Source organism: Perissodus microlepis, chromosome 8, assembly GCF_051167445.1.
Source record: "Perissodus microlepis isolate ML-2025 ecotype Zambia chromosome 8, ASM5116744v1, whole genome shotgun sequence".
Taxonomy (NCBI): Eukaryota; Metazoa; Chordata; class Actinopteri; order Cichliformes; family Cichlidae; genus Perissodus; species Perissodus microlepis.
The window spans coordinates 11,397,179-11,412,475 of NC_140468.1; the positions used below are offsets into that span (position 1 = coordinate 11,397,179).

General features: G+C 38.7%; 2 protein-coding genes across 3 annotated transcripts; one reads left to right on the plus strand and one right to left on the minus strand.

The window, feature by feature from the left end:
• Nucleotides 1-2,028: 2,028 nt before the first annotated feature.
• On the minus strand, nucleotides 2,029-7,453 carry ghitm (growth hormone inducible transmembrane protein). 2 transcript variants are annotated; one of them, XM_084937500.1, is made up of 9 exons: nucleotides 7,321-7,453; nucleotides 6,887-7,048; nucleotides 5,854-5,956; nucleotides 5,124-5,235; nucleotides 4,870-5,011; nucleotides 4,546-4,654; nucleotides 4,146-4,334; nucleotides 2,809-2,980; nucleotides 2,029-2,693 (listed from the first exon to the last, which is right to left on the minus strand). In XM_084937500.1, the coding sequence occupies exons 2-9, from the start codon at nucleotides 7,016-7,018 to the stop codon at nucleotides 2,606-2,608; spliced, it is 1,047 nt and encodes a 348-aa protein (XP_084793626.1). In that variant the 5' UTR covers nucleotides 7,019-7,048; nucleotides 7,321-7,453; the 3' UTR covers nucleotides 2,029-2,605. The 2 variants fall into 2 exon arrangements, with proteins under 2 accessions (XP_084793626.1, XP_084793627.1); XM_084937501.1 differs by having other exon boundaries at nucleotides 7,343-7,418.
• Nucleotides 7,454-8,894: 1,441 nt separating this feature from the next.
• Nucleotides 8,895-14,806, plus strand: chst3b (carbohydrate (chondroitin 6) sulfotransferase 3b). The gene is made up of 3 exons (XM_084937502.1): nucleotides 8,895-9,131; nucleotides 12,248-12,464; nucleotides 12,609-14,806. Exons 2-3 carry the CDS (start codon nucleotides 12,385-12,387, stop codon nucleotides 13,822-13,824), a joined length of 1,296 nt encoding a protein of 431 aa, XP_084793628.1. The 5' UTR covers nucleotides 8,895-9,131; nucleotides 12,248-12,384; the 3' UTR covers nucleotides 13,825-14,806.
• Nucleotides 14,807-15,297: the final 491 nt, after the last annotated feature.

Consider the following 15,297-nt stretch of genomic DNA (forward strand, 5'->3'; position numbering starts at 1 on the left):
GGACATAGCCCCTGCTTAGAGAGCAATAGACCTAACAGATGCCATCCTTAGAGTCATGCTGCTTGCGTGAACAATCATGTTTTTTAAAAACAAAACACTGACAACAGAATAAAAATAGCACTGATGACGCATCAGTTTCTACCGTGTCACGGGTTGAAGTGACAAAACGTCCAGCACAGATTACTGTCATCTGAACTTTTAAACACAAACTGCTTCATGCCTATTTTATGCAGCAACAGCCTTGGAACTTTACCAAATATTGGTCATCAATCTGAAAATGACTGGCAGTTACCAGTTTTTATCCCCAGTAATGGCAGGTTTCTGCAAACTGGAGCTTTGTGCAGGCTCATCCATTATTGCCCTCTTTATCCCTCCCATCTGTGGGATTTTTCAATACACAGTATATATGAATCATACGTGTCCTAAACGTGAACATTATGTGAGATTTAAAACCATGCCTGACAGCTGCGTGCGCCACGTGCATGTGCTTTAATGAAACACCTGGATATTTACAGATGTTAGCATCTGTTGCAAGTGCCCTGGTTTGAAGGTTTAATTTTAGATGAACAGCCAGATGGTACACAAGAGGATTACTACACTAAGCCTTTGTCATCTGCTGCAACACACTGACTGTTTATAGGGAAATACAAGGTGGACTCCCGATGGTCTCAGTCTGGTCTGAAGTGGGGAGAGCTAAATAAACATAAAAATATTTAAGTTTGAGGTTATTTAGTTGCAATTTTTTTATACCACAGCTTACACCAATTAAATTTACAAGGTGCCCTAAGCTTGTTTTACAGGTCACTGAACTTTATCGCTCTGACTTACTGGCCAGAGCAGATATTTTTACTGCACCGTCGACACGGCACGTAAGCACAGGTGTTACTAAGAATAGCAGCATTTCATTGTGTACAAGTGCACCTGTGGGCTGTAACAGTAACAGAAACTTCTAGAAAGAATTCAACCACGGTTCTACTATTTATCCCAGTGTTTCTGTAAAATGTAAAACTTTTTCTGTGATAAGACTCATATTATCTATAATGTTAATGTACTTTTTGTTTGTTTTAGGGCTGCTTTTTGTTTGTTTTCAGTGGGGTGACAGAGGTGGAAGGCACAAAGAAACTGAATATCTGATTTTCATTACATTGGATCCCAAAATTTGCTTTGTTATCTAATAACTTTAGTCAAGTGACAGAACGTGTATTTTGGAACCTTAAATAGAAACTATAATCCTACTTAAGAAGAGCAAGTTTTAGAATAAAAATATACTTAAGATTATGACCTAATCTTAAGGGCTGAAAATTTGAAACAGTCACACAGCAAAAGATCTATCTGTGCATGTTCATGACTTTCCCCCCCATATTTTTCATAGCCGCATGAATTTGCATGCTGTCCAAAGGAGGGACATGTCACCGTGACAACCAAGAAACCAGAGCTGTAGAAAAACTGTTGTATTTTAACCCAAACTGTGATCTTTTTCTAAACCTAAATGAGTAGCTTTTAATTCCAAAACTCCACAAAGCCATTTCCCAACACTAACCAAGCTCTTTGTTAAATGTTTAAACTGAACCGAGTTGTTTTCAGTGCCCCAACTAACATATTTGGAATAAATAAATAAATAAATATAAAATACAATGGATGTATGAAATATGGAACATGCCATGAAATTCATGTTCTGAATGAGCAATCAACAGATTAGAGGTCATGACAATTTTACAAACTGCCATGACAGTGTGTACAGCAACGGAAGTAGAAGCACTCCTGTAGAATGTCCTTTTTCAATATCATACCCTGAAATATAAACCACATATCCATTACTCGATCATAATTAACTCATAATTACTTGATCAAAGCAGTTTATTAATATGCATTATTATAATGCATATACAGCACAAGTATAGTTATTTGACTGTGGGCAGTATTGCATGTCACTTAACTAAGTTATCATTCCCAATATGTTATCCAGTGCAGACAAAATTCCAAAAACTCTCCATCAGCAACATGTGCCAAAAATATCACATGGACATATTTACTTTGTTTAAATTACTTTATTTCCCCCCCCCCAAAAAAACACATTACGAACCTCTTTAACCCATTACATAAGTGCTATACCAGAGAATTTCTTCAGCAATTACATCTAGCACAGTCTGTTTATTGTACTGTTAATGTGGACCAATCTATGGTTGACATATGTGGCCTTTTGGTTGTTTTGTGACATTTTTCTGTATTTTCACTCCAAATAAAACCTGAAACACCACCAAGTGGAAATAAATAGAAAACAGAGAATAATACAAATGACTTCTGAGGGATGCAAAATTAAACTGACAGATTTAACTCATCTGTTAAAGCGCCCCAGGATAAACCAGATACTTTCAAAAATCAAAGTAAGATCTCTGTGTTATCTTCTTTACTTTGACAGGTATCTTGTACCACACAGTGCAATCCACATCTTTACATGCTTTCAAAGCATTCATGTTGATCTAGCAATTAGATAGGATTTGTCTCTATAAGATAACATCAGTCATCTGGTTTATGCTGCTAGCAGTAAACATGACTGTCTCAAGCTCCGTGGAAGATAAAAGTGAAGTTCGAGTCATGATGGTGTTTACTTCCTCCTGCCGCTACCGCCGTTAGCTAGAATCATCACCAGCCTGATGAAAATATTCAGTGTGTCCATGTAAATCCCCATACACCTGTAAGATTAAATTAATAACTGCATCAGATCCACATATCGGTACAAGTAGATTACCAACAATAATCTTCAAAACCAGTTATTTTTAGTGTACTTTAATTCCTGAAGTGACTTACGCATTGATAGGGTCATATTTCTGTACGCCATAGAGTGGGTGTGTCTCTGCCTTCTTGATAACCTTCTGTGTATCATAGAGGAGGAACATACTGAACAGGACCAGGCCTCCATAGATAGCAATGGAGTAGAGCCCTGCTCCGAATGCTGAGGTGGGTGGCAGGAACATTGATCCTGAAGAAGACAAAAGAAAGTTCAAATTGAGTCTGACAAGTACAATTTCTGTGCAGCTGTCAACTAAAAGTTACAATATAGAAAACTAATAAGTAGGTAATGATACAGCTATAATACTGCACAACACACATATGCGAGTATGAATCTGATGCCTGGCTGTAGCTTCTGTAAAAACATTTGAAACTTGTAGCTGGCTGTCACAGACCTTAACTTGGGAGATTCAATTGTTAACCACCTTGCAGTTATTTATACATTTATATTAATTCATAAATATGTCTTAACTGCAAAGTGAACTGAATTTTGAAATAACTTCTTTTTTGCTTTTCTGGAGAGAGACGCACACTATCCACCCCATTTTCTATTTTCTTCTTATACCCAAACTACATCGTAGGTGTACACCTTCTCTTACAAAGTACCCAATAAGAAGATACGGAGAAGACTGAGAAAGTCCTTTTACAGGTACATTTCCCAATATACATTTCACTTCACCGACTCCACTACGGTTTAATTTGAACATATGTGTTACCCCTGACAACACACAAACACTGTGCTATGTATTACTTTTTAGCATTTAATTACTGTATAGTATTAAAATGCATTTCTACACAAAAATGATATCTACTGTAATCTCATGGGAATCAAAGATCATTTGGATGAAGAAAGAAAAACTAATTTACTTATCAGTTAAGTTTTGAAGCTGTATTTATATTGTTATTATGAAAATTTTAAGCTTTGTGTGGTTCTACAGGAACAAAAACACAATAAATACAGTCAAAATCCTGCATTCAATACTTTGCTTTAGTCTTAAAGTATTTAGTGGAATGATGTGCATTTAGAAATTGTTTATCATAATATAAGTACTTCAGCACAGAACCACTTTGATGCAAAAAGGACACTGCTGTTTAAATATGTGACAGCCTATAAATAGAGTGCATTGCATTAGGTTGGAGATCAGACTTTCAACAATGACAAAAACAAAACAAAAAAACCCACAACACAACAACAACAAAAAAGCAGCCGCTCCCTTATACTTTTCAATGAAACCACAGAGTGAAATACAAAGATAATATTATCAGGAACATTTTCAGCCTGAATGCTCACTAGCTTGTAATACTCATAGCTATCTATAAACAGGATTGATGAAATAAAAGTGCTTTATACTAACCAAGAGAGGAGGCAAACACCACTCCAAGTCCAACAGCCAATGGCCCTCCCATATTGAGGAACTTCTCACTTGGGGCACACATTGCAACAGTAGACAGACCTCCCACGATGCCCGCGGTGTACCAGGCAGCCCTCACCATCAGAGGCCCTCCCAGGAGAGTGAGGGGGGCAATCACAGCACCCATCACACCTTATCAATTATTGAAAAAACAGTTTTAAAAAAACCCAAAACGATTTCTTTTAAAAAACAAATGATATTAGTGCCATCAACTAGTGTATTGTTGAAGCAGCTTTTTCCTCTAACCTGTTCTAAGCCTGCCTTCTAGTGTTCACCCAAGGCAACTACATACCAGAGACAACAGGGCTGAGAAATTTCTTAAAAGATATTTAAAAACACAAACCTGCGTGGAGCATCCAAGCAAGATGTTTTGGCATTGGGCTGTGCTCATATGAAATGGACCTGACCAGCATGCCCGCACCAATCACAGCAGCAAAAGTTGCTCCAATTGCCTAGGTGGGAACAAACAAATCATCATATTAATAAGTTCAACGGAAAAATTCAAGCACATCAGATAAACTACGGTTTAAAAATTGGTATATGACTAAAGAAGCTCGGTAATATGTAATTCTAAGGTTAAAATAATAATAATAATAATAATAATAATGGTGCAGTGGAGTGAAGACCATTAAAAAACAAAAAAGCAAGAAAGTATTGTAAAGCTTACCAGCCAGGATCCTCTCATCATCAGACCCATTAAAGCTGGGGTCCTACTCACAGCTACAGCTGACAGAGCCGTCAGCCCAACACTGCCTGCAAAGTACATGTAGGTAGAGTGGATCCTGTCCTTCACATACTGAGGCCAGATCCTGTACAAAGATGAAAAGAAGCCTTTAGTTTGTATGATACCATCACTTTTCTACTGGTCTGCATTTCAAAATAAAATTCAAGTGCTGTTGGTAAAATAAATCTGTTACTCACATTGCTTTCTCTATGGCACCGATATCATTAGCCATGCCAAGTCCATAATAGCACAGAGCTCCAAGGCCAACTGCTGCACCTCCAGCCAGTATCATTCTCCCCATGCTATCAACTTCAGACACAACACAAAAATCATTTGAGATACAGTTTACATTTTCGTCTCAGAGGAAACAAGGTTTACTATAACAAAACCATTTCAAACCATGAGATCTCACAATTTTCTAAAAATGAAGTTGCATTGCAGGATTTACATTTTAAAATACTTGTTATTTATCTAATACTGGGTTTTGAGTCCTGCCCCCAGCCAATTAATCACAGGTAAGACATTTCTCACCTGAATGTATGACATATGGTGTAAACAGTATGTGCTCCTGACAGATTTGCACCTAAGATAATGAAAGCTCTTGGTCCCCTTTCGACATTTGTTAAATCATCTATCAGGAACCTTGGGCTAACTTTTGATTCCACTCTCACTTTGGATGTTCATGTCAAATCTCAGGTTCAGTCTTGCTTTTATTACTTAAGAAACATTAATAAATTAAGTCATCTTTGTCTTGAAAGGTGCTATACAAATAAAATTTTACTTATTTATCCATAGACATGAATAACAAAAAAAATATGTGAAAGCTTAACAGGTCACCCTTAAGTCAGTAGACAGCATAGAATTCAGGCTATATACGAGTAGAAAATATGTAACGGTGCCAAATGAAGTATGTATCAAAGCATTTACTTTTGATGGCTGTATCAGTGGCTGGTTCAAAAGCTGCTTCCTTTAGCTGGTCTCTGGTTGTCCTTGCACGGCGAAACCCAAACCTGGCCTTTGAGGAATAACCCTGAAAGAAGAAGCAGCAGCTTTACATGAATCTTCAAATGTTGAACATGAGTTAGGGTTTCACACCCACCATCAATCAAAAGTGGGGAAGCAGCAAATACCCAGTTTCAAAAAAATACCATGTTTACATAAAAAATTAGAGCAGTGGCAATCTGACATTTGCACTGTTTCTAGTCCAGCTGCAAGCACCAGTTCTTTGCAGTTGCACCCCCTGTGATCATTACAAACTTATGACTAAAATTTATAAGGTGTTCTACCAATAATATCAAAGATGAAAAATTAAGCATAGCTGCATTTTTAGTACTTTACAAAGCAATAGTTTTCAGGCATGTTTTGCCCATACGTGCATTGATCTGTACAAAACAGCATCCTAAAATGTTCTTTTTATTGTATTGGTTAATAAAGGCATTATTGACCATCTGAACCGATTGCGTGTTGCTTTGCCATCCACTCAACTTGATTATAACTTGCCTTTACCACCTTATCAGACAGCTTCATAAAGTCGGTAGAAGTCATTACTGCTACAACTCAGCCATAGATGTGGTCCAGATGTCAGCTGTGCCTAAACATACCGTTTATCACAGCTGTCAGACCCAGCACATGTAATAACCCGTGTAAAAAGCCTGACTCATGACATTTGGACCACACAACAAAGATTAGGCCCAAATGTGATGGTATATTTTCTACTGACATTTTTCCTTAATTTTACTTCACTATGTATTAATTGGTGTATAGCTGAGACGAAAGCCCAAATACTTGCCAGGAGGCACTATATTTGGGAAACACTGCTACAAAGTCTGGCTAATGAAGGGTGAATGCAGCAACCACAAAGCATAGAAATGCCAAAAAGGCTGTGTGTGTGTGTGTGTGTGTGTGTGTGTGTGTGTGTGTGTGTGTGTGTGTGTGAGCCTGGCGATAAAGTTTACAGTACCTGCTGGGGCCTGAACAGGGGTGAACAGGTCTTCAGGATGGGTGACCGCAGGGCTGGGGAGCCCTGAGTAAGCACTGGTCGGAGCCCAGCAAGCGGGAGAGCCTTCAGGCACGTTAGCCTCGCCACCAACATTGTCACGATATATTACTGTCCCGTGTCACTCTAAAACACAAACACGGAGAAGAAATTTTTTGAGAGGAATTCGTGTGACAGAAAGCTGAACTTTGAGCTAAGAGTCACAAAACTGTGTAAAATGTGCTCTTGCACTAAAAAACGCCACAAAAATTGAGCTAGCTAATGCCGTAATATCATGCGACTAACCCTTAGCCTAACGACCGCTGGACAAACACACATTTAACTACAGACTAAATATGTCTTATCTGTCATGTGGCTACAACGTTCAAAATACTAAACAGAAAGTAAATGTTACATACCGAGAGAAATGTCGTCTATTACCTTTCCAGAAACAAGTGCGCAACTTTCTGACGCCACGGTTTTGTAACCTTCCTGAAAATTCTTTACTTATGCGTCATCACTAAGCGACAGATTTGATGGGAATTGTAGTTCTAACGCAATATTGCGTTAAAGACGTTATACCTTTTCGGCGGATAAAGAGAAAATGATCTTAATGCGAATAAAGTACATGTAAAAGTCTCCATGGCATGACAGTGTTATATAATTTGCATTATTACATCATTGTTTTTTAAGGTTTACTACTGAGAGAGTAATAGCAAAAATGTGTTATGTTGTTTTTAACCGATCAAAGAACAGTTAATTAAAACAATGCATTTTGTTTAGTAATTATTGTCAACAGTTCTTTAGAGGGTGGCATTTTCAGTGTTTATCTCCGATGTGCTCTAATCACACTGCTACTAAAAAACTGTTTATCATCTTTTCTCAGAAAAATATTTTTTAAAAACTTTTATAAACAACTGAATGCATACCTAACAACTCATTATGATGAGTACCAATCAGATTTCATCACCAATTAAACCCATCAACAACCTAAAGACCTAAAGATCAACAGTGATTAGAAGACTTCTTGACTTCTTAATTCAAAGTCTTTATGATTTTGTTGATTTAGATATTTCATCATGTCTAAAGGGTAGAGGTTTCTACATTTCGATTAATAGTTTGAGATCAGCACAAATTTAAAAATTCAATCAGTGGTTCCTCAAATGTCTGTTCTTGGTCCATTACTCTCGAATCTTCCTGCTCTCTCTTGGCCCTATCATAAAGAATAATAAATAAAGAAGAATAAAATATCCAATGCGGATGATACACATAACTGTGTGTGCGTGTTTACGTTTATTTTTTGTAAACTTATATTCCTCTGGGGGTTTTTGTTTTTATTTAATGTTACTGTACATTTTAAGTTTTTTATCTTGGTATTAACCATGTTAAGTTTAAATGTAATGAAATGTGTCATATAAATAAAACTGACATTAAATTGACACTTCCATACTGTTGTGTACTCAAACCACAAAAGGTCATATGTTGAATTATTACGTTATCCATGTATACAAAAACAATATCATCCTGCAAAGAAGCCATACAAAATTGCTCTTTAGGTTACTCTAAAGTAAAAATGTAAAGTAAGATTGACCCAGCCTATCTTTAACGACGCTATTATGATATCATATCATGTAAAAGAAAACCATGTTTATTTGCAGCCCACCTTGTTCTCTCTGTAACCTCGATGTTATACTTTTCTCCACTAGGTGGAGTGCTCGCCCTTTTTGTTGCGACGACATTAAAAACTAAAAAGTAAAACCTAAAACTGACCCCCAAAAGGAACACATAGGCTATTATTTAGGTAGCACCGCTATATTTAACCTATATTGTTTACCATGTGGTTTATGTGTGCAAAGTTAGCTTTTTACTTTAAAGAAATGGTCCGTGTGGGGCCGTGGCAGTGCGCCAGTGCTCCCTGAAGCTCCGCTCCTTTGGACCAAAGTTTCCCGTGTGATTCAGTGACTCGCAACTGTTGGATAGATTTGTCATTCAGATCAGCGAGCAGCCTGACCTGCAGCCCCCTCAAACATGATTTCATCTCATCTACGAGTTTTCCTCACTGAAACTAGGCCAGCCTCTCCTTTTGAATTCGATTGTTTTCTGTCATACAAGTGAAGCAGTCTTGGCAAAGTAATGGAATTAATTTCTCTCCGGAGTCGCTCTTTGAGGGAAGGCTGATCAAGTGGATGAAAAGCGGGACGCCTTCAGAGACCGCAGTTCATTTATAATGGTGGGTACAGAGAGCGGACAAGCTGTTCTTTACATATTCGCATGATATTTTAGAAATGAATAAAGAAAAACTAACACGTCATTAACACTTGGCTACAACGACATCACTCCAAGTGACTCGTGACTTTTCATTCAGTTTTTTTTTTTTCTTTTTTATTAAGAAAGCATGATTTCGGTTTGTCCTTGTGACCCTTTAATGCGGCACATGATCTCCAAAGAGACTGCTGCTTCAGTCTGACTTCCTCCCCCCTTTGCCCTTCTGTCTTTTAGTGTGGCGTCTTTATAAACTAACAGATAAAGTTGCCGGAAAATTAGCACAATTTATTTACAGTAAAAACCTGCCCTCTGCATAAACAACTGCATGCATGTGTTTATGGCTAACAGATGTGTTGCATGACCCCCACAGCTGCTCTGAAATAACCACAATGACTAAACACACATGCATATCCCCCAGCATAATCTTAATTAATGGGGTATAGGTCATATCGTGGGGAAAATGGGTTGTTTCATTCTTGTCTATGGGTTTCCCCTTAATTTTACTCAGACCTTTACCCTCAAACTAAAACCAGTTAGGGCTGCGTCCATACAACTCGAGTGATTTTAGCAGTTTCTACAGGTTTGTAGCCCAAACTCATTCACTATTAATTCAATAAACTATTGGAAAAGTTTTTAGTGACTGAGTAAATAACTTAGAGTACAATATTTCTTCCGATGATTATAAAAATCTTCCCATAATGACTTAATGCAACTAAATATATACAAAAAATTCCCCACTGTAATCCCTTTATCTTTTTTTTATCTATCAGAAAAATGTGTTGGACACCGCAGTGCACATTTGCAATGCAATCTCGAGCAAGATGGGTTTGGTTGGCTGGTGTTTAATTTGTCTCCACATAAGATTTACATTAAATAAGAGGCAGCTATTAAAAGCATTTGTAACAAGATGATAAATGGTGCAGTGGCAGTTTTGTTATGAGCAGATGATCAAACGTGTCATATGCCTCAGTGGTTTGTGAATATTCAAGAATGTCAGCTTCTTTTTTTCTGCTTTACCCAGCAGATGCAATAGGCTGAGATAATTGGTGTACATCTAATTTACCATATAAATGACAAAACATCAGACTACTTATTTTCTTGATGAATGGTTGATGTTGAATATTTTTGTTTATTTTGAATCATATATGAGAACTACACACTCAATCCCATAGAACTGTAAGTGTTACAGAAAGAGACATTTTTGTTGCTAATCATCCTCTTGTGTCTTATTTATTAAGCTAAATCATTTTTGCTATATGTCGTAATTTGTTAATACACAACAGTATTACACAGAGTGCACAACAGCTGTACTCTATCTTTCCATGTGCTAAATATCTGTTGGCATGGTCAGACATTGGAAATTCATTTGCTCACTTTAAAAACTCCCATGGGTTTGAAGACTCACTCATTTAATTTGGTGCAGTTGTCTTATCTGACCAGTTCTAGATGACTTGGAACATCCACGAGCTTAGTCACTGACCCTGTGACGTCTGAATGACCTGAAAGTTTATGTTCTGCAATCTCTACCCAAAGGAAGGTTTAAACTCACTCCATGTGTAAAGAGGCCTTTGTGGTTGTGGCATGCGGCAAGGTGGTGCAAGACAGCGCTGAGTTTTCCTTCCAGTGAAAACGTGTCTCAGTACACAGGCTGTTCACCTTTTCATTACGTGCCGTTCCACGTCAACAGTGCTCTATTGGAGCTGTAAACTTCCCATTCCCACTCAGAGAATTTCACAGGGAGTGTCTAACCATTCCCCGTGTTTAGACTGCAGTCATCTGAACTGGCTTCTGTTCTCAAACATGGCCCTGGACAGAAGTTGTAACAGGATGTGAGAAGCGGACCTCCAGGTGTGAAACACAGAAAGGCAAAGACATTAAAGAATTGAGAAAACAGTGGTCATCCAACTGGGTTTCCAACAGGATTTGGCATCTTATCGTAGCCTGATGCAGTTAAATGAAAAGGTTGGCCTGTTACTTATGGCTTTGCTGATTAACCCCCACCTCCACCCCACAACCCCCCAAAAAACAGCAGTTTGATGATGCTTTGCAAATATCCTCCAGGTGGAGGCTGCCTCATTTGCTCTTGCTGTGGTATAGACCCAACACTAGCAGACAAGGTAAGCAGGATTATGCTTAATTCTCAAGATTAGTCAGGGATCTGAGTCAAGCTGCCATTATCTTAAAAGTGAACCAATATTAATCTTTCAAGAATGTGCAAGACATTCACAAATAGTCCCCATTAAATCCACCCTTATCTTCATTTGATTACCCACCACTTGCCCTCTGCAGACTTATAAAACAACTGAATGGCCTCCAGGCTCAGAGCATGGCAATTTATGGTTCAGTGACAAGCAGGATTTCCCCTTTCAATTCCACGACTTTGCAGTCCTGTTAGCATTTGGACTTCTATTAGTTCTTGTGTAAGATATCCTCCTGGTGTTGACATGGAGGAGTAGCTGGCAATTTGGACTGTTCTGTTACCTACATCAGTGGGAGGTAAAGGATCTCACTCCAAGCCAGAAAAACTCTGGAGTTTTTTTGGCAAGCACCTTGACAGCTGTGGGATTGCAGTTTAATTGACAAAATTGTCCTTGATTGCAGTCTGTACCCACATTTCTTTGTGCCCTAATAGTTGTTTATCCACTCGTTTTTGAAAGCAACTTCTACAAAGACTAACTCATAAATACAGTTTGCACCATCCCTCAGACTTGCAATGGTGGGTGGGCATGTACCTGAAACGCACTGCTGCACTTAAAGATAACAAGTACTTCCTCATGGCAAGGACTAGCTTAAATTCCAATGGGAAACAATGTGTTATACCTTTTTGTATTTTTAACATCTTATTATAGGTGGGTTTTTTTCTTTAGTAAGTGACTCTCATCATAGTTTTGCAGAACACAGTGGTGCTGTATGCAACTAACAAATTCAGAAATAAAAGAAGAGCGGAACCTCTGTGACTCAGCATCACAGTGCATTGTTACGTTCCCCATTTACAAAAATAGTAAAATGAGTGTTCTACCACAGCCTTCCTCAAATGTGTAAAATTTGTAACTGACAGTTTGATGTTCATTTCATTTGCAGGATAAAACATTTTCTACAACAGGGAACACAAATAACTGGATGGCTCTATAAGAACGCAACTGGTGACTTGGCGAGATTGGCAGAAGCTATTAAGAAGCAGTCTGTAAAAGCATATCCAGGCTCAGCCACATCCAAGAATGAAGATCAAATACACTCTACCCATTGTCTTTTTTATGGCACTTGTTATCATTGAGAAAGAAAACAACATTATCTCAAGGTAAGTCAATTTCAATCACGAAAGGAGGATTGAATTCTTTTCTGAGCGAGATATTAGATATTAAAAAAATGCTTTAGACGTCAAGGCTCTGACTCTATGTTAACCTGAAATGTAACATATGTTTGGTTTCTCTCATGCTTTCAGGGTGTCAGATAAGCTAAAGCAGACCCCCCAAACCTCTCAACAACCCAGCAGTTTGTCCAACGTACTGCTGAAGCACAGTAGTTTCCGTCTGTCAATCAGCAAGAGGAACGTCACGCTGATGAAGCAGCGGCTGGAGGACTACAGCGAGCACCGAGGGGCATTGAGAAGGGGTAGAAAACACATTCTCCTGCTAGCCACGACTAGGACAGGCTCTTCATTTGTGGGCGAGTTTTTCAACCAGCAGGGAGAAAACATGTTTTACCTGTTTGAGCCTCTGTGGCACGTGGAAAAGATGTTGACTTTGGACACTGGAGGCACCAATGCTACAGCGGCAGCCAAAGCATACCGTGATGTGCTCCAAAAACTCTTCCTGTGTGACTTTTCTTTGCTAGAAACCTTCATCGACCCCCTTCCCGTGGACCACATCACCCCAGCCCTCTTTCGCAGGGAGTCCAGCAGCTCTCTGTGTGAGAAGTCTGTCTGCAGCCCTGTTGTCAAAGGGGTTTTTGAACGATATCACTGTAAGACCAGACGCTGTGGTCCCCTGAACCTGACAATGGCGTCTGAATCCTGCCTTAAGAAAGAGCACATTGCCATCAAGTCGGTACGAGTGCGCCAGCTCGAGACTCTGCGTCCTTTGGCTGAGGACCCACGTCTTGATGTAAAATTCATCCAGCTGGTTCGCGATCCCCGGGCTATCTTGGCATCACGTATGGTGGCCTTTGCAGCCAAATACAAGAACTGGAAGGAGTGGGCCATGGGTGGAAATGTTCCTATTGACGATGACGAGGTGAGGAAGTTAAAAGGAAATTGCGACAATATCAAAATGTCTGCCGAGTTCGGCCTCAGACAACCATTTTGGCTGCGCAGGCGATACATGCTGGTGCGGTATGAGGACATTGCTCGGTTCCCCATGAAGAAAGCAACCGAGATGTACAAGTTTACTGGAATCCCATTCACTCCACAAGTGAAATCCTGGATTCTGAAGAACACCCAGGCCTCGAAGGAGACAAGCGGAGTTTACTCTACACAGAAAAACTCATCTGAACAAGTGGAGAAATGGAGGTTCAAGCTACCATTCAAGATAGCCCAAGTGGTACAGAGAGTTTGTGGACCAACAATGAAGCTTTTTGGGTACAAATTTGTGAGCAGTGAGGAAATGCTAACAGATAAATCTATCAGTCTCATTGAGGACAAAGTGTTCAGCTTTTTATAGACTTGATGATGAAAATGTTAACTCCAACACTTGATGCAGAAAATTTCAACCTTTCTAAAGCCTCTGTGATAAATTATTTTTATGAAGATCCTGATACAGAGTGATATATTTTCTAATAATGTCCTATTTAAAGTTTTTTTTTACTATTTAAAACAATTTGACAAAGAAAATAGACTGTTGAGCAGAAAATACACATGAAACGTTTAACTATGAAAGCAACAGTCTGGAGTTTTGATAAAATCGTAACATAGAGCACATCTTTGTTTTTGCACTCTGCACAATTTCTTTTCCTGTCTTACACAAATGGTGCTTTCAGCTCGTCCTGCAAACCACTCCCATATTTGTTCCTTAGCAAATATAGAAAGTTATTAGGGAGCGCTTTTGAGCAACAATGAGCTGTTTCAAACATTTCCAGGAACCTCAATTAGTTATTTTTGTAAAGTAACTCCTTAGTTAGCAACATATGCTGCTCTTATGCCAAAGAACCTTGCAGAAACCGCTTTGTATAGCAATGCTCATATACTTGAGAGGAAATACCAGTGTCTTGCCAGGCAACTTCACTTTCGTGTCATTTACAGGTAATGTCCCATGATGATTTATTTATTTTTTCCATTTGCTAAACAGTCATTATGACAAAGTGTCTGAATGTGCCCCACAGGTTCTACCCCCACTATGCAGGGGTGTTTTTGCACATGTATGCTGTAGTTTTTTGTACATGAAAATGTGTTCAGGAATATAAGCACCCATCCTGTAAAACAGACTGTAACAGTGCTACTTTATGTTAACATTCCAACTGCAGCTGGTTTGCAGAATCGTGCAAAGTTTGTCAGGAGGTCTCTGTCTTTTGAAACAAGCCTCTTGGCTGGTGGTAACAGGCCTTGACGCTCTGGCCTGTCAGGCGATTTGTTGACACAGAACCTGTTCTTTTTTTTATTTTTGAAAAGAAAAAGCTTGTTGCAATAAATCTTTACAGTTGAAAAACGCTTTATTTCTAAAGAGGACATATTTTTCACATGAAAGCACTTCATCCAGGAGTGTTAAAATTCAATAAATTGTCTGAAAAAAATTTACATTCTGCTGACAGGAGCATATTGAGCATGAGCACATCCCATTTTGTCATCTTTGTCAGATATTTTTTAAAAAGAGGCTAAACAATGACAGTGTAACAGGAAGCAAATATGGCACATCACAGCCATACATACACAGATGGTGTAAAATACAACAACACAGATGGCGTAAAATAAAACAAACACAGTAAACAGCTCTCCTGTAGAATCCCACTTCAATCAGTGTTAGCGGGGGTTTTCTTGTAGCTACATCCTGTATTTGCTTATGTAGCAACATTAATTTAGCAAAGAGTGATGAAGGATGGACACAAGTGGACACTGAAAGATTCTTTGCAGTCTTTAGAAAAAGATCACAGTGAAATCGGTGTTTTCCAGATGGTTTCTGACAATATTCTAACATCTGAAG

Coding starts and splice junctions, on each gene's coding strand:
- chst3b (XM_084937502.1), top strand. CDS start 12,385: ATGAAGATCAAATACACTCTACCCATTGTCTTTTTTATGGCACTTGTT. Junction 12,465..12,608: donor GAAAACAACATTATCTCAAG/GTAAGTCAATTT, acceptor TCATGCTTTCAG/GGTGTCAGATAAGCTAAAGC.
- ghitm (XM_084937500.1), bottom strand. CDS start 7,018: ATGTTGGTGGCGAGGCTAACGTGCCTGAAGGCTCTCCCGCTTGCTGGG. Junction 4,655..4,869: donor TGATGAGAGGATCCTGGCTG/GTAAGCTTTACA, acceptor GTTCCCACCTAG/GCAATTGGAGCAACTTTTGC. Junction 4,335..4,545: donor TGCTTGGATGCTCCACGCAG/GTTTGTGTTTTT, acceptor ATAATTGATAAG/GTGTGATGGGTGCTGTGATT.